The sequence below is a fragment of the Octopus bimaculoides genome, chromosome 6, assembly GCF_001194135.2.
Source record: "Octopus bimaculoides isolate UCB-OBI-ISO-001 chromosome 6, ASM119413v2, whole genome shotgun sequence".
Taxonomy (NCBI): domain Eukaryota; kingdom Metazoa; phylum Mollusca; class Cephalopoda; order Octopoda; family Octopodidae; genus Octopus; species Octopus bimaculoides.
The window spans coordinates 30871094-30891175 of NC_068986.1; the positions used below are offsets into that span (position 1 = coordinate 30871094).

The following is a 20082-nucleotide window of genomic DNA, read 5'->3' on the forward strand; positions in this document are numbered from 1 at the left end:
GGGGGGGGGGGTTGAATGCTTCAGCTTCTGATTTCCTCTCCCTTACAAATTCATTATTTAATATTATTTTTTATGTTTGTTTATTTATTGACTTTATTTACTTTTTCCTATAGAAGGTGTGCTAAAGATCCACTCACTTGTATATTGTGTTCATTGTCCAAAAATTTCAATCAACTGATCTTATTGGAGTTATCTACCTTATTGATTTTAGTGTCCAAATTACTTGGATAATATCAGTTAATTGAAATTTTCCAACCAGCTATTTTAAAATAGCAGTGGGAAATCCTTCTGTATTCAGTGTGTAAAATGCTCCCTAGAGTTATCTTTCCCTCTTTTGTATTGCTATTGTATTACACTTTATTTCTCATTTGTATAAAGATAGTAATTTTTTTTTCCAGATTTATTTTTATCCTTTGGCATTGAGGGAATTATTTCGATAGCTTAATAATTTATACTTATTTTATTGTAGCTGTATTGTAGCTGCTTACTGTTCAGCCTTTTTATTTGTTTTATTTTATTTTATTTTTGATTATATTTATTCTCAGTACACATTGAACCAAAGCAGATAATGGCATTAGACTAAGTTGGCTTCGACAAATTAGCTACTAGTGTTACTTCAGTTTGTGACAATAAAACTATTGATTATCCAGCTAATAGAATATCAAATTGACACCTGACCTTGATATTTAGTTAGCTAGTAGATTGTGATCTTGAATTTGTCTCATTGATAAGGCTCATGCTATTTTCTGGCTAACTAGGTCTATGATATTTAATCCAATGTCCTATATTTTGGTATTTATGTCTTAAAAGAAATCAACATATGAATAATAGATTTATATTGATAATGTTTCATATAGTTTGATCTTGTTCTTCCTCTAAGCTAAGAACTGATGTTTAAGAACTACTTCACACAAACATTTTTTAATGAATTTAACTGTATACTAACTTAAACCTTAATAGTATGATAGCAATATTCTACAAATTATAGCTAATTGCTAATTCAGTAAAATATTTATTTTTCTTCCTATATTTGATTTAACAATTAAATCATTAGATTAACCTTTTTGTAAACCATATTTCTAACTGAATATACTGTCTACATGTTTCAATTTTGAATATAATAAAAAATTTTGGATGGCTATAATAAAATAACTAACTTCTCCAGTGTTAAGCTTGTGTTTGAAGCATAACTTAAAATTCTGACATAAAATCACAAAGGAATGTTTTAATTTAAAGACAAAGAAAACTTTAAAATATAAAATAAGTTTTGTATCATAGATAAGAGATTGTCTGGAGTGGGGTGGTGCGGTTAAATCTCCCCCCCCCCTCTCTCCAAGGACTCTCCCCTCGTTACTTTAGAATAATTTTTCTGCATTGAGGTTCTTCATGGCTTGAATACTTCTTAAAATATACAAGTACTTGCCTTATTGATGTTTTATGGTCATTACACCTGGCTTCCAGGTACAATACCACATGGACTTTGAGAAAAACAAGGACAAGTACACAGTTGTAGCAGACAACCCTGATATGCAACGGTGTTTGATGGCTTCAAAGAATGCAAGTTTGGTATGAGATGCCTACCTATCTGTTCTTGATGCCCCAAGTTATTGTTTTGCATGGTTTAGAGTTTACTTACCATGGGAACAGACCAGTTCAGTTTTACCAAAGTGTGCATACTGTTTACATGCACAAAATAATGCTCTCTCTCGCTTTCTCTCTCTCTCTCTTTCTCTCTCTCTTTCTCTCTCTCTCTCTCTCTCTCTCTCTCTGTCTGTCTCTCTTTCTCTCTCTCTCTCTCTCTCTCTCTTTCTCATGTTTGTTCAGTCTCTCCCTCACACACACCATACACTGAAAAATACAATTAATGAATGAGAAAACAAATTATCAAACAGACCTCTTCGAAATGTAAATTGATTTTCAACAAATGACTGTATAACCTAATGTCTTATATCATACATTTGTACAGTCTCTACTTCGGAAATTTGACATTGAAGTGGTTGCCTTTAACATCAACAGACCTTTTTGATTGTCCTAAGTTGACAAATTTGCTTACCAATGGAAACAACAGCTATCTTCTTGCTGAAAACTTCCAAAACTAAATTTACTCTTCAAGTTGCTGACATCAGCATCCACTTCATTCTCACTTTGTATACATAGGCTTTATTCAGACGTTTTTGATGGACCTTTCATGAACAATCATCTCCAAAACATCTCACAACTGGTGATAGAACAATTTAGTTTTATTCAAAACTCCACACACTGTATATCTGATCATATTGAATACAGAGGTTACTAGTGCCTCAAACATTAGATTCTGAGACACCTAGTAACAATCTCTAATTACCTTTATGAGAATATTTCTCCTTGTCTTTCATATTTGAGGTGGTGAATCAGCATAGGCTGTAAATTGGCAGTCATTTGAGTGTTGGATAAACCTACCTTGTGGTATTTGTTCTGACTCTGTAGGCTCTTAGTTCAAATCCTGCTGAGGTCAACTTTTCTTTAATCCTTTTGGAGTACCAATTCAAGATGGCGAAGTGGTGGAACAAGATGCCTTGCCATATTTGTTCTGGCTTTTTGCATTCTGAGTTCAAATCCCGCCATGGTCTACTTAGGTAGTAGACTTAACCCATTTCCAGTTTAACACCACCACCTGGAACCTTGGCTTTAGCAGAGTCTATTCTGTTGCAAAGGTTCAAGCTAGGTCTTTGATTTGAAGATGCCTTCTCTCCACCAGTCTTGGAGACTGTATGGCCTTCTCTTCTGGCTAAAAAACCCAAAAAAGTTTCTATGACTTTACAAAGTAAAGTTTTAAAAATATGCCCTTCATTCATATATTATTCAGACATTGTAATAGGTGGAATGGACACGGACACACACACACATGCACAAAACATCAGATATAAAGAAACAAGGCTAGTAAGCTTAATACTTTTTTTTGCGGTGGGGGTGGAGTTTAGTCAAGAGAAAAAGTCAGCACCCATGACTGGTAGGAGGAAGTTATCCTTGATTGGAGACCTGGACTCAACACTTGCCAAGAATGTATGCTAAAGGGAGCCAAGAAGTGATATTAAACTGGGTGACAAATTAAGTTTATCACTCAACAGGAATGGTTTCTCCATCAGGATTTCACACAGTTTCCATGTAGCAAATTTCATTCACAAAGTTTGCCCAAAACTACATAGTTGCAAGTGAACTTCTTAATCCCACCATTATGTCCACACACATTTCACTTCAAGGCTTTGGTTAGTATGGGGCTATTGGTCCAACTCTGAGTTGTGTTTTTTCTCTTGTTTCTTAATATTTCCTTTACTATGGTTTCCATTCTGTTGAACATGTTGATTGTATATCAAATTCACCCCAAACATATTCAGTGCACAAGCTTCTGTTCTTTCTGTGACCCACACCGTTTCTTGCCTCCTAGACCCTGTTACTAAACATTTTTCCAGTTCTTTAGTATTACTCTCTACCCCTCTGGAACCCCTTTTCCATTCACATATTCTATCCATATACCCAACCTAGTTACCCTGGTTATGATCACTGCCACACCACCTCACACTAATAAATTAAAAAAAAAAGTTTTGTATAATTCTTGGTTAATTTTAAAGGTAAAATATTATGATGATAGTTGTTTAAAGCATTTCACAGTAGGTGTGACTGCAATAGTGTATTTTGTTAAAGTATATTTGGAATGTTGATAACTAACAATATGGAATGCTACAATATAGTGTGGAATTACATCACTTAAAGGTTTGGTTTTTGTGTGAATTTCTGCACTTGCAAATTTAATATAAACATTCCAACCAATGCCAACACGAAAAAAATATATATAAAAAAATATTAATAAATATAAAAAATGTGGTATGTAAAAGAATATAGTTTTTGTAAAGAATAGCTTTTTTTCTTAATATACTGATTTTTAACTTCACCTTTGTTAAAGTAAGTTGAGTAGGTCTGTAAAATATATTTTATCAGTTCTTTGAAGCAATGCAGGAAAACTTTCATGTGGAAAGAAAACATAGAATTAGTTATTAACTGTCATTTAATGCCTAATGTAGTGTTAATGTCTGTTTTTTTCTTCTTCTCCTTTTTCTTAAGAAAATGTGTGAAATTACGAAAAATATTTTAGCTAAATCAGTAAAAAAAAATTATTAAAAAATAAAGAATTATATACTTAACAGTAATGTATTATTAAAGCTTTTGCCCATTTTTACCCCAAACTCTTGATCTTGCCCAAACTTATATCTGTGACAAAAATATATTCTTATGTGAAATCTTGTAAGAGCTTTCCTTGTTTATTGAAGTCAATTCTACCAAAAACTTCAACAGCTTTATTATGAACATAACATTCTTTTATTATTCTGTTTTATCTTTTTTTTATTCTATTAATACTGTTGAATTGTAAAAATCATCCAGTTATCTCCTTAACTAATTCTGTTAAAAAAGGGCTCGAATCATCTCTCATTTTAGATTTCTGTGTCTTACTTTTCTATCTTTGCACAAATAGTATATAAATATTGACTTGTCCTATATTCCTTCTAATACTTTGTGAAATTCTATCAATATCAGACAGACATATGCATATATTGCATAGGAATGATGATATTGATGATAATGAAACATAGCTACCTGAATTGTATCAGGAAGAGAACTGACAAATTTATCCTCATCAGGAAATACATGGAAAGATTCCAAGGATCTGTAAATGCCAACAATATCTCATCAGAAATGTCTTATCAGCAATATTCTATGGAAAGCTTTGCACCACATTTGAACTAGATTTAAACAGTCTTGCTTACCAATTGAAGATATCTTCTCTCTCCTTTATTTAGTACTTGTTTACCTTTTGCTTTTATATTGTTATATTTTATAACTTTTTTAGCTTCTGAATTTTATTTTTAAATGCAATTACCCATTGGTGTCTGCATTTTGATGGGAGGAGGAGGAGACTCTCCCACTAATTTTTTTAATGTTTACTTTGCTCAGTGGGTTGGCAACGTTGATGGAATGTTAGATTGTAGGCTTTGTGATATTGAGATAAATACTTCTGTTCTGAATTGAATTATCCCTTCATCTCTGACAATGTTGTTGTTGTTGGTTAGCCCAAGATCAGTGCTGATCAAGTAAGCCTATCATCAAAGGCATTCCAGCTATAACCAGCTTGTCTTTTTTTTTTTTTTTCTCTCTTCAAGATAATATAGTCTGAGTGTACCTCAGACTATATCATCAAATGTTTCCTTTTTAAGATGATAGGCTGAAGCTTCACAGATTTTGGCTGTTGTTTCAAGCAGGTTGAGTGACCATGCACTCCGTTGCTTACGACGTCGAGGGTTCCAGTTGATCTGATCAACGGAACAGCCTGCTCGTGAAATTAACGTGCAAGTGGCTGAGCACTCCACAGACACGTGTACCCTTAACGTAGTTCTCAGGGATATACCGTGTGACACAGAGTGACAAAGCTGACCCTTTGAATTACAGGCACAACAGAAACAGGAAGTAAGAGTGAGAGACAGTTGTGAAAGAGTACAGCAGGGTTCGCCAACATCCCCTGCCGGAGCCTTGTGGAGCTTTAGGTGTTTTCGCTCAATAAACACTCACAGCGCCCGGTCTGGGAATCGAAACCACGATCTTATGACCGCGAGTCTGCTGCCCTAACCACTGGACCATTGCGCCTCCACATTTAGGGACCTATAAGACTGATTTTAATGCAGTGTGTTCCTTCTTTTCCCAAGACCGCGGAGTATGATTTGAAGGGGGTTTGGCTTCCTCATTCATTTCCTCAAATGAATGAATGATTTCATTTGGGAAACAGATGTTAGCTTAATGATGACAGTGGTTAAAAAATCTAGAACTCTCTAGGTTTCATTTGTTGTAATTGGTACAATATGTACAAACAGTCTATTTTAGAGTGTTTGTATGTTTTGTTTTCCAATTCCATATTTATCTAACTTAGTTCTGAATTACTCTATTTGTGTTCCTTTTGGATCTGCATCAGATTTTCTAAAATTTACTTCCTTCAACACACACACACATGCACACACACACACAATCACTCTCTCTCTCTCTCTCTCTCTCTTTATCTCTCTCTCTCTCTCTCTCTCTCTCTCTCTCTCTCTCTCTCTCTCTCTCTTAATGTCTGTCTTTCCATTTTAGCATAGGTGTGGAGGGGAGTATAATTGAATATTTTGGTTGGTTATGGTCAGTTTAAATGTTACAGGGTTAAACAAAAGTCAAAGTTACAATATAGGAATACTCATATTATGGAAGCATTGTTTCTGAAAATCTTGCCATGATGCTGAATTCCATAATACAAAACCTATTTTCCAGTTGACTTGCAAAATGAAATCAGTGGGGAAACAAGTTATAGAATTCCATATTGTATTAAGATTTTCAACAACACAAATACAGGAGATATCTGAATTCAGATTGCTTGCTGTTTTTTTTTTTAATTCTATTTAATAAATAGGTCTTTTAGCTTCGTAGTTGTCTCCCCCCCCCCCCATGCACACACATCAAGTTATATGTACATAGCCATTTCTGTGTGTTTGTTTGAGAAATCAGTTGTAAAAATTTCTATTTCTTGTGGGTAAAGAACTCAAAATGTATTATAGTTAGGGTTCTTTACTTTTCTTGAAGTAGCCAGAATTATATTCTCCATTCTTTTTTCTCTTTTCTCATACACACAAGCTCACAAATGCTTTTGCCTATTTGAAGGGATGGGTAGGCAGGTGGAGACAGTGACAGACTTTCACATTATGTCAAGAGGAAATAGCTGCCAGATTTTTGTTGACCTTATTAGATGTCATTGCGAACTCATTAGTAACTTTTGTTCTGCAGGATTTTGTAACTGGTTTCATTTACATATGCCTTATGTAAAACTATTTCAACTAGATAACTGGTATTGTTTCAACCCTTCCTGCTAATTAAGCAGTTTCAGTACATGTATGCTGTCTGAAACCTTGTGAAACAATGTTTTCTTTTTTTCTAAAATACACAAGCTTTCAATTTGAAACTTCAATTGGGTCATGTTCACGTTTTTTGCTATTTCTTATATAGAAGTAAAACTAGGTGATCTCTTCATTATTTTGCATTGAGTTAAGTTTACTTGGTGGTTATTTAGTTTTCCTTAACCATTTCACCAACAACATTATCATTTTATCAGATTGTTATTAATGGAAGTAATGAGAACCAAGGCAATATAGTAAACTCTGCATAACTTGTAATGTTGTGTTTGGAAACTGAGTCTGTAAAGTATAATTCTTTCAATTATAGGCACAATGCCTGAAATTTGTGGGTAGGAAACTAGTAGATAACATCAACATCAGTGCTTAACTGGTATTATTTTATCAATCCTGAAAGCATGAAAAGTGAAGTCAACTATGGCAGCGTTTTATCTCAGGACATACAACTGGAAAAACTGCTGCTAAGCATTTTGTCCAGCAGGGCTAATGATTCTGCCAGCTTACCACCATCAACTATGTAAAATATATTGACAAGAGATATGACATCCAGTATTTGTAGTATTAATATAATTAACAGATTTTGCCATTATTAGCAGATTAAACAACTTTTTAAAGATCTTTCTTGTGGGCATGATTAGCTTTTTGTTCAGCAATCATGTGACATGAAGCTAAGTGAACTGTTGGCAATTACCAATTTTGAACTATTTTTCCTAAGAGCATTTCCTGTTATTTTACAACTTAATAACAAAACATTAAGTAAAATTAAATGCTGAGTGTTCATCGTGATTTAGTGTCACTTAAGTGCTAGGTAGTGTAATTGGAAACCTGGTTGTCCAGCAAGCAATAGGCCTGCTGTATTCATGGCTCTGCTCCAGCATGGTCACCGCTGAGTGGCTGAAACCTGTAAAAGAGTGTGTAATTATGAGCAATATAATATATTCTCATAATGAGTATATATTGTGAGCATTGTGATCCCATGGAGATACAAATAAACTGAAAAAAAATAATAAGGTGTAACTTAGAAGAATTAGCATTTTGAATTTAAATTGGTTTTGGGGGAACTCAGTACGTCCATTAATGCAACACACTTGGGACCTGGGTAGTTCTGAATTATGAAATATGGTGGTTTATTAGAACTTAATCTTGACAAACAATAAAATCTTGTTTTTTTTTAAAACCAGGTCATAAAATATTGGGTCATCCCATAAATAATGCCTTTTTTTTCATACTTCTTTTATTTTTCAAAATTAAGATAATCACAGTTCTTTTTTAATCTAAAATATACCCTCTTTCATTTTCTACAATATTTTTCCATCTGTCTGGTAGACTTGTAAGGACCCTCTTCCAAAATTTCCTTGTCCGTGATGAAAAATACTCCTCCAGTACTGTTCTGACCTCATCTGCGGAATCAATGATAATCAGATGGGGCAATGTCTGGTGAATATGGTGGGTGGGGCATTGTTTCCTCTTCAAAGTGCTCCAACTTTTGGAATGTCGTCCACACTGTATGTGGCCGAGCATTATTCTGATAGAACACCTTTTGTCTTGAAACCAAATATGATCGTTTTTTTTCTTTCTTTCTAGCACTGGCTTAAGCTGCTCACAGTAGATCTCCTTTGTTATTGATTGGTTTGTGCTTAAAAGTTCAAAGTGGACTAAACCTTTCATATCCCACCAAACAGATAACAACACCTTATGTGGGTGAAGCCCTTCTTTAGCCTGGGGTGCTGGTGTTTCTTCTTTCCCTACCCACTGTCTTTGGCACTTGACTTTTTTTATAGAGAACCCATTTCTCATCACCAGTTGCTATTCAGTTAAAAAAAGCTTCATTCGTGAGACATGACAGCAAAGAATAGCACACATTCACTCTCTGTGTGTGATTAGACTCAGAAAGTTTGTGAGGAACCCATTGACCCAATTTGCTGACTTTTCCAATGGCACGCAAGTGTTGATGAATAGTTGAATGACCAAATCCAAGCTTCTCTGCTAGTTTCTCAACAGTTATGATTGGATTTTGTTATACCAAGGTTTGCAGGACATCCTCATCAAGCTCTACAGATCTTTCAGGACAACGCTTATCTTCTAGGTTGTAGTTTCTGGCTCAGAATTTCTGAAACCACTGTTGATACTGTCTTACACTTATTGTCCAGTCCCTGTATATTGCATTAATATTCCTCACACTTACTGTTGCATTGTTGCCTTTATTGAATTCATAAAGCAAAATATGCTGAACATGCACCTTTGTCATTTCCATTATAGCTTTGAGAAAATAACTTTTAAAATCAAACTGCACTCTTCAAAACTTGCACTGAAAATAAGTACAAGGTAAAATTACTGCTTGTTTTTATAACAAGTTGATGCAGGTAGTTTATCCCGTCTCTCTCTGAATTTTAATTCATGCAATTGAAAAAACTGCATTATTTATGGGATGACCCAATATTTAACTGCATTTGTTAGTAACCTCAATATCTGCTGACTTCTTTTCACCATTAAAATTTATTTTGTAAATGCCATGCTATATTTCAAAATCTCTAATTGCCACCACCAACAACAACTATAAGCACATTCAAGTCTTAGCCATATCTTTACAAAAGAAAATACAATATGAATGTTTAACTTGAAGCATTAACACTTTTGTTACCATATTTCTGTGTATTTCAATTAATTTTGAAAATAATGGAGAATTTAATGAAATAACTTCATTATTAAGATGGTGTTTGAAACAAATTAACATGAAATTTTAATGGGAAGTTTTAAGTTAATTTTAAACAGAAAGTTTGTCTTACAGAACCAGTGGTGTTCTAGGCAGGTTGGTTTCAGAAGGGTTAAATCTTCAACACTTAACAAAATAACTGCTACAAACTTACCTCAATCTCCTTAGTTTTAAAACTTTGTGAAAAGCATTATTTTTCTAACAACATCAATTCTAAAAATAGATCAGATTGTTTTCTAATTCACTTAACCTTTAGCATGCTGAAGGCAAATCATGTTGCCATATGAGTTTTCTCCCCTCTCAATGCAACACATTGTGCCTGCAGATGCAGGGAAGAAAACTCATGTGGCAACATCAAATTGCTTTCAGCATGGTAAAGTTTAACTGTACAGTGTCTTGTTACATTTTCCTCAAACTGATCTAAACAAAAGGTCATTATCATTTCTAGGGATTTTAGAAATAGAGTGCATGGACAAAGTGTAGATGTGTGATAGAGTAAGGTAGACAGAGAGTGCATGTGTGATTGAGTAATTAGTTGAAGTCATTAAACTGACCCACACATTAACTGGTATGTTCCCCTTTCAGTATTGATTTACTCTTCTACCACCAGCATAGCTCTATCTATATCAGTTTATAGAAACCATTATTATTGACTCTCTCTCAATCTTTCACACAAAGTGTTTGCTTAATTCATTCCATACTCAAACACTATCATTTTTTATATGTACTACATTAGTTTGTAGGTGTGTGCGTGTGTTTGTATGTATGTGTGCATCAGAGGATTTTCCAATAAATTGGTGCATAAAAAAAAAGTACTTTGTTGCATTTAATCCATCAGTTATGCCCTTTGATGCTAAGGTGAACTTAGCCATTTGGTAAATAGGAATTGATAAAATAAGTTCTGGTCTCTTTACACAAGTGTATCAACATCATTGCAGTTTAAAAACTGAAACAAGTAAAAGAATACTTGTATCGAAGCTTTTCTGATTCCACAAGAATTTCTGTTTTTCTCCAATATCCTTTTTACTTCTTGCACAATTATTTACTGCTGTTTTTTAACTGCACTGTTAGAATTGTCAGACAATCTGTATTTGCCTGTAATATAGCCTCTCTTGATGGAATGATTCATAACTGTTGTACTACTATTATTTAAAGTCAACCATGGAAAGTCTGTGTGATCACTCTGAATTCTCTTAACTGAATACAAATAATAGAGATATTGGGCAGGAGTTGATCTTCTCAATTGAAATACTATCCTTTTCCAGAAAATTGATATATTTGTCCAGATCAAAGTGTTTCTATTGATTTGTGAATGGTTAATTTTGCTAAAATGCTGCTCTCATTGAAAATTATCTATCTCCTTCAATAACCAAATATGTAATGTATGAATTCATCCCAGCAGTTATTATTATTATTATTATTCTCTTCTCTGTCATTTCCCCCTATGCCTACCCCTCCCAAATCATCTTTTATTGATTTTTGGCATTAATAAAAATAACAAAATTTCTATAACATCTCTACAACAATGTTTTGTCAGCTAGTTGCAATTGGTTTTAACCAAACTGCTTGTAATCAATATCTCTCTCTAACACAGTATAACTCCAGCAGTCCAATCATTGTCATCAGTGAAATTATGACCACCATCTCTAAATATCTGTTTGGTATTTAAGTAGATTACAATGTGTAGCTTTTTGGGTAACCGTGGCTTTTTTTATATGTGTAAAAAATTTTTTTTGCCATGTAAATGTTCATAATGTCCACATTATAAGTCTGGCAGTTTTGACGTCTGCACCAAACCAGTTATGGGTAAATATTTTGTGAGTTACTGATGGTCATATAGAGTGTTTATATACTTAGATCAGACGCTGCTTTGAATATAAATTCAAGCTAGTTCCTTGTGTAATAGATTATAGATTTTACAGACACACAGGTTAACTCAAACCATGTCCGTTTTTTAATGTGAAAGAGCAGTGTTGAAGCTGAAAGAAGAAATTTTTAAACACTACCCTGCATTTTCTCACATTTTCTAACTCAAACTTATGTTAAGAAAGAGTAATACATGTATTCTTCAGATAACTTAGATTTTTATACACACATGTACACGCATGCATATTTGTGTTATAGATGCATGTACTGTAATAGTTTTATCATCAAAGATTAAGAAGCCTATAAGAAATATTTTTTTGGTATAATTCTTCAACCTGGGGAAGCAGTTTGCCAATGCTGCATCCTCTCTCCACACCTTTTCAACATCTACCCTGAGATGATAATGAGACTGATATTAAAATAGAAGAGACAGCAGTAACTTGAGACATGCAGTTGACACAGATCTGCTAGCTGCTACACAAAAATTACAAGTCCTATTTCAAGTTACAGAAGTCCTGTGCTGAGTTTAGTTGGCTGATAAAAGAGTGGGATGATAAAGAAAATTACAATTCAAGCTGACATCTATACTAGAAGCATTGAGATTGTATGTGTCCTGATGCAGATGAATGCAACAAAGAAATAAGGCAAAGGCTGGCTAGTAATGGCATGTACAAGCATTACCAATCTCTGAGGAAGATAGACTTGTTAGCTTTAAATGCTAATGCACCTTCTTAAGGGTCTTGTCCATCCTGTGTCTTTATATAGCTGTGAAACATGAACCCTTATAGTAGCTGACAAGAAGTTTAGGGCATTTGAGAGACAGATGGGCTCTTAGAGTATTGTACATTAGAAGTAGATATGACAATTTAGTCCTAGAAAAGATTGGCATGAAATGAATATTTCTGGAAACCATTATCCAATGGAAATTCTGCTGCCTGCACCCCACAAGAACTAATGATGCACCAGAACATACTGTGCTTAAAGGCTGAGTAGAAAGAAGCCACACCTAGAGTAAACAAAGGACAACCTGAATTAACAACATTAAGATGTGGATCAGCAACATTGCCAGAGATACAAGAGGTTTCACTGCCAATAGATTACAATGGAAGAAAGAGGTTGAGAATCCAAGAGAATGGTATATGGTGATGATGACGAGTGAAACATGTACTTTGTACCATTACATAAGCTTCACCATTAAGAAATAATTGGTTCTGTATTTAGTTAACTATCAAATTTAGATTATTCTATACACTACTATCATTTTCACTACTGAGTGGTGGGAGGTGGACATGTATTTATATAAAAGGAAGTGTCAATAATACAGATCAGTTGATGCTAATTTAGGTGAAGTGAACGAAAAAAAAAATAATAGTGAAGATCCTGGACTATAAATTATCCATGGAATAATTTGCTATGTTCAGTTTAAGGTTATGTCATTATTTCAGTAATAAGATTTGTTAGACACCTCTCATAACCTGCTTTATGTTTGCTTTCAAACGTGTATGTTTTAACTTCTTCGTGGTTCAAAGATCAAAGATCAGTTTGTAATCTTTTGATCTGATTATTTGTAAATTTATATTTTCAATCTTATCTGAACTAAATATCACTTTATAAATGACCTATGAACTTAAGGTAAACATTTATCTTCGCCAAAGCTAATATTTAAATTTAGTGCTACATAATTTAAGTGGTTATGTTTTGAGTATACAAATCAGAAAGCTATATAAGTCTCTGAAATGTTTGTTTTAAACTGTTTGGTGAAGATATTGTTCATTGTTTGCAACAGGCTTTTTGTTTGTTGTATTCTGTTAGCTAATTACACAATCTTGCAGTATATTCAGATACTTTTGATTAATAAATTCTTTATTTCTTTATATGTTGAAAATATTTCTTGATAACTTCGACTTCAATTAAAATCTTCTACCAAACCTCAGTCACAATTTATGTTCCTAACACCAGCTTAATGATAACTAAGTTATTTTACTAAATTTTTTGTTGTATTTAAAATGAATTGAAAGAAACACAAAGCATCTCAAAATAAATAAGGTAATGAAAGGGTTAATATTTTTTATGCTTCATACTGTTAGAATTAGCGTTTATCTAAAACTTTATTCTTGATATTTTTACTATAGTTCAAGCAAATACTATTCAATTCCAAATGATTATACTGTGTTTATATTTGCTTCATTAAAATATTCTAAATTTCCTTGACATTCATTTAACCTATCTTTCAAGTTCACCTTTACATCTGATCTAGATTTTATTTGTCATTTATTGAACAGTATTCTTTAGCCACCAGGATTCACTAACATATAATAAAACAGATTTTTCAGAGAAGTTTTCCAACAGAGCAACCTCTCATTGCCTTCAAACTCTTTTATATTGTCACTCATTAATGTCTAAAACAAAAGCTATTTTAAAGAAAAATATCTACTTACCATAAGGGTGATTTCATTTCTTTAAAGCTCTTTTCTGTGTAAATATTTCTTATACAGATAGGATTATATTGGGTAATTATTGAATGTCCATATATGTTTTTCTTTCCTTCGTCCCATTTCATTGTTAATAATACATAGCATATCATTGAACACATGATCTGTTTTCTGATATTTTACTCCACTCTACTCCCCGCCACCAACTGAAGTACATCAGTTTCTACTTTCATCAAATCTCTTAACTTTCAAATATAAGATTGAATTACTCTCTCTTTAATTCATTCATTCATTCATTCAAATCAAATAAAATGAATACTCATTAGAGTGTATTGTATAGCTTTGAATCTGAAAGCATTGCTACATTTACTCAGGTACTCAGAGTTTGATAAGTGTTATACATGGAACTCAAGTATCTAAGTAGCAACCGATATGGTTTTAGTTTATAATCCCTTTCCCTCATTACCATTATTCCCTCCCTTTCATAACCTTGTTTCCTTCTTATCACTTCCTCTTCCCCTATTACATTGCTCATGATTAACATGTAACTGCCTATCAATGTATCTTTTCCATTACTCCCTCTTACTTCTGTCACTCTATTTCCTTTATCATACTCATACTATCTCTTCAGCCATCCACTTGGTAATGTTTGCCTTGAACAGATGAAGGCAATTAGAAGTGAGAAGGCTCTAGTGTTAGAGCTATTATAAAATAAACTCAGTACATTCTGTAAAGTAGTTGGCATTAGGAAGGGTATCCAATGGACTGTATAAATAAAATGTGGCCCTCTGATCCATCTAGGTGGGCAGTAACTCCAAATAGACATTCACTTAGACTGTGATGACCCTAGAAAAAGGTCATAAAATAAATGGTGTGTGTGTATCCACACACACTGTATTGTTTATATGTATTCCATGTTTTAGAAATAGAAACAATAATTGAAAGGGCTTTTAAGTGGTAGTATTCAATTTTAGAAGAATTGAATTTTATTTTTTTCATTGCCTTGTTTCATTTTATGTTCATTTTTCTTTTAATGGTTTAATGGTTGTTGAAATCGGATAAATAAATAACCAATTTAAAGATACCCTTGTTTCAGGGATAAGATTACATTATGACTGAATACAATCCATAATATTATACAATGATTTCAACAGAACTTATTCAATCAATATTTACCTCACAATAGTGTAACAAAGAGATCCAATTTTTTTGACTTTTCCTAACCAGAATTCAATCTAAATGATTGATTGATGTTGTTGGCTTCACTAGAGGCTAATAGTTGTGGCATTTTTGTAGCATTCTTGTCTGTCTTAGTAGCATCTAAAAATTCAAGTTAAAATATAATTTTAACTAAGATTTAATGTTGCTACTTTCTGTACCTAATCTAATTTGAAGCAAAATAATGATAGCTTCTCTATGGTTTTGTGGATAGATCATGTTACTTTTATTATTATTATTATTATTATATAATGTTAGCGTGTTTAAATGATGAAGTACAAATGAGCTCTGTAAATAAGCTGGTATAAGAGGACTCAAATGTCATGTGCAGGAAAGAAGTTACTGCTATGCTATGTGATGTATGTAGATGGTATAAGTTGTATAAAGAAGGGTCAAATGTTTGAATTGGATGAAAGCTGTGTACACCCTTTCCCTTTCACATTAGTACACTAGAAAAGTAACTTTAAACCTCTACATACTTTTACACTTTTAACCACTTCTTTCCTTTCAGTCACGTATACAATCACACCTACTGCTGCAAGATATTTCTAACTTCTTGGATTTTAAATTGGCTTACAATAAACAATGTTGTTACTGTAACAGTTTATCTTCATTTATTATGTGTTTTACACTGAATTTGTTGAATTCATTCACTTCCCTTCAACCTAGAATGAGATAGTGGTTGTTTTTTTTTTTGTTTAAAGCACATGCTTGACAGTAACTATTGCACAGAGGTATTTGATTGATAAAACGGCTGGTGTAACTTCTGATACTATATTTCATGATGGATTTATTAGGCTAGTGTCATTAATAAAAGAAATATATTGGTTATATTAAGTATACAATTTATAGACAGAAGACCATTTTATGATTCATTAATGTTAGCTTGACTAAAATTTATAGTGAATTGCCTGGAGAGAAATAAAACACCATACATTATTAGTTAAACAGTTGGAATAGTTGATAAGGCATGTTACTATTTTATTACAGTACGGCATGTTATTGCTCTTGTCGTCTGGTGTGTTTTCTTGATATATAGCATGTCTTATTCTTAGTATGACCAATGTGGAAAATATATTTTCTTAGGAGGTCTTAAGCTGATAATAGTGTGTTTACTCTAAAGTTTTAGTATTTTAGGTATTGTTGTTTTATTGCCGAATGTCATAAATCCCGAGATTCTTATTTCTCTTGTTGATGACATTTAAATACTTCAATAAATAAATAAATAAATGAATTGAGAGTATATGGATGCTATTGGTCTTCATTTCATACCATTTGGGATGAAACCTACAGATGCTTCCACTCTAAAGCAAAATGGAGCTGTTTTGCTAAATTTCAAGACGTGTGTGTGTGAGTGCAGGCATGGCTTTGTGGTAAGAAGTTTGCTTCCCAACCATAGTTCCAGGTTCAGTCCCACTGTATAACACCTTGGGAAAATGTTTTCTACTATAATTTGTGTTAATAGTTTTCTTAGCTAATTAAGCATTCTACAAAACAAAACATTAAAATAACTGTCTAAAGGACACAAGTTGAACTTAATTTTTGGTTTGCTTATGACATCTAAAATAGTTATAAGATTATGCTAATGCTGCCGTCCAACACTAGTTTCTTTAGATTCTACTGTTTTATTATTAGTATAAATAGGTCTTCTGATGAATCAGTCTTTGTAGTAAAGATTGTTTGCCAACATAACATGGCAGTCCTGGTTTAGGATGAATGTTGCTGTAATTGAGCCCCAGGAGACATCATCTCCAGCTGGCTATATGACACGATCTGTGTCCTTGTGTTTTTGAACAAGGAAATCTAGCACTCCCACTCAGCTCCAAACAATATCTGTGTATCGCGATTTCCAGATTATTTGCCTTCATCAGCACAGAATAATTGTTCAGCTAGAAGTGGTGGTGCCAAATTCCCATTCGAAATATATCTCATTGTGAGATTTAAAAATAGTAATTTTTGAATCAGTCTTTGTTTTGATTTTTCTGTTTTCAATAACCATTTACTTACTTAACATTGCAATTGTTTATAACTAATCAATTACTCTTTTAGTTTTGTTCCAAAAGTATTTCCTTAATTTAAAATTTCTTTACCTGTAAATGCTTGCACATACTGCAAAAATTAAGAAAAATGAACCTGTTATGTTTCCATTCTTGTTTCATATGAGATTATATGTAAAAAAAAAAAGGCGAGAAAGAAATGATAACAAATGTTTGTTTTAAATTTAAATTATTTGATAAGTAAATTTTCAAATAATTTACTTATCAAATTATTATGATGTAGTGATGTATACCTCACATCATAATATTAAGATAGTGTTTATGTTTTGAGTGAAAAAATTGTTTTGTATTAATATTTGTAATTAAAATATTTCGAAAATTTTCTTTACATCTGGGGCCGTTCTAGCCTAATTTTACCTTGTATACATATATTTAACTTCAAAAATATAAAATAGCTTTTTTTTTTTTTTTTTTTGAAAAAATATAATTCTTTTGGCTTTCTTGTTTTATTTTAAGCTGCTATATTCGCAATTAATTATTTTTGGTGAATTTATAGGTTTACTATATTTGAACTTATTAAAGTTTTACACTTTCATCTTTACTACCAAATATTATGGTATGTGGTACTTTTTTTCCGTTTTGGTTTTTGTACAGCTGCTTATATTTGTACTTGATTAGGTCAACTACCACAGTGACTTTGAAAAACAAAAGGGTACTTACACTGCTGTAGCTGAACCTATTGAATTGAAACAACATTTGGAAAACACAAAGAACATGAGTTTGGTATAAATTGTGAAAATTGATACCCTTTTTTTTTTTTTTTTTTTTAAATATATTGTAAGAAAGATAATTTTAACATTTATTTTGTTAATTTTGAAAAAAACTTTGTAAAGTATAGCTGCAATTGGATATATGAATAATTGTGAAGTCATGAAAGCTTTTGAATTATGTGCAGAGATTTTATTAAGATTTAGTTTTTATAATTGACATTTTAATATCGATTGCAATTTCTATTTAACTATTTAAAAGTTTTTTTTTTCTTCAAATAATCAGTAATCTGTATTTTTAGTCAATAAGCTTCCATATATTACACATACTCACACATATACATACATACATAAATATATATTCACTATAATAGTGGTAGAGAAAAAACAAAATTATTAAGTCCTCCTTGATCCATTAACAGGTAAACTACCACAGTGATTTTGAGAAACAGAAGGGTTCCTATACTGCTGTTGCAGAACCTATGGATGTAAAGCGACACTTGGAAAACACAAAAAACATCAGTCTGGTATATTAAGTTATGATGCATGATTAAGATAATTATCCCATGTGTGCCTACTCTATTTTTGTTTTCCTATTATGACATGGGAGTTATTATCAATATATTTTCAAGATAAGATTTTCTCTAAATTTAGGCATTATTGAAGTAATGGTCTGCATTAAATTTTTTTTTTATTTATATTAAGACCTTAATGTAACTCAGGGAAAATAAGTTACATTTGTAGATTCATAATTATAGTTGCAAAGGATAGTGTTATAGTATTGTAATAAACTTTTTTTTTTTGTATAGACTTACAAAAATATTGGAGCAAGACATATTCCTGTAAAGCATCTTTGATGTGAATGGGGTGGGGGCTGGAACGTTGACTAAATTTTAAGTTTTAACTCAAAAGATTGTGAGCTCACTGTCTACTGTTTAAAAATCTTTATTTCTATCAGTTTGTCTTAGGTGGGGGCAAATGAAATCTCCAGGTATTCTGGAAACCATGACTTTAGTGTTAGAGTAATCAGTACCAAGATGTTTATGGTGCTTGACTACTCGTGTTTAAGATCTGGAACAGGTTCCACGCTCAAATTTTTCTGACATGAGGAATATAAATTATATTTCTTATACATGTAGATAACAATTTTAATTGTGGGGGAATGAAATCTGTTTGATTATAATATACTAAAAGGGCTCCTCCAATCCATTAGAACATTCTTCAAGAATTGATCCACCACATCAAGGGCATGTCATTTAATGGTTCCAACTGAGAATCAAAACTTGACATAGCTCACTAAAAGCTTATGCTCTAATGCATTTTGTATCTAATGTGGTACATAAACCAAAAGTTCAGTGGAGAAATAATTTGTTTGACAACTCACTATATCACTATATTGATCATATTTGTAAGTATAAGAAATAAAAAATTCTTTTGATCCATTGATAGGTAAACTACCACAGTGATTTTGAGAAACAGAAAGGTTGCTATACAATGGTTGCAGAACCTATGGATATAAAACAACATTTGGAAAACACCAAAAATATCAGTCTGGTATATTTAGTTGTGATGCATGGAAGGGTTGTTTGTTGCCATTTGGTGTTGACTAGTTTTCTGAAATCCATTGATTCTGCTGCACAACAAATAATGAAAATATTAATCCCTTTTTTTTTTTTTTTTTTGGGGTGATATTTTTTTTATTGTGAAATTAATAAGAGCATTATATATTTGACATGATTGTAGCATATTTAGTTTCAACTTTTAATATTTGGATAATATTCTTGAGTTTGGCTCCATTAGTAACAAAGATTTATATTCCTCATGTGATGTTAGGTGATGTAGAGTCAATTTTAAGAATATAAGGTTCTATCAAGACACAATGGAAATTTTAGAAAAACCATTTTCAATATTTTTTTTTTTTTGTAACACTTCATTTCAAAAATATTTTACTCTTAAAAATAGTGTTTGTTTTCTGACCCCAGTTTTTTTAAAAATCATAAGTGTGCCTGTTTCTGTTTTCTACTCTAAATTAACTAATATTTTTGAAAAATAGCTAGTCATCAGTGTTCATTTATTTTTAATAGTGTAAAATCTGAAAATTTTTCTCACTTGTTGGAAAAAAAAAAA

At 32.3% G+C, this 20082-nt stretch overlaps 1 protein-coding gene across 6 annotated transcripts in view; it reads left to right on the forward strand.

The window, feature by feature from the left end:
- Nucleotides 1–20082, forward strand: part of LOC106869356 (LIM and SH3 domain protein Lasp) — a 153910-nt gene that overhangs the window by 94460 nt on the left and 39368 nt on the right. For all 6 annotated transcript variants that reach the window (XM_052968675.1, XM_052968670.1, XM_052968671.1 and 3 more), the window contains exons 4-7: nt 1462–1566; nt 17867–17971; nt 18378–18482; nt 19405–19509. In XM_052968675.1, the coding sequence (XP_052824635.1) occupies nt 1462–1566; nt 17867–17971; nt 18378–18482; nt 19405–19509 (420 nt within the window). The remainder of the gene's footprint in view (nt 1–1461; nt 1567–17866; nt 17972–18377; nt 18483–19404; nt 19510–20082) is intronic.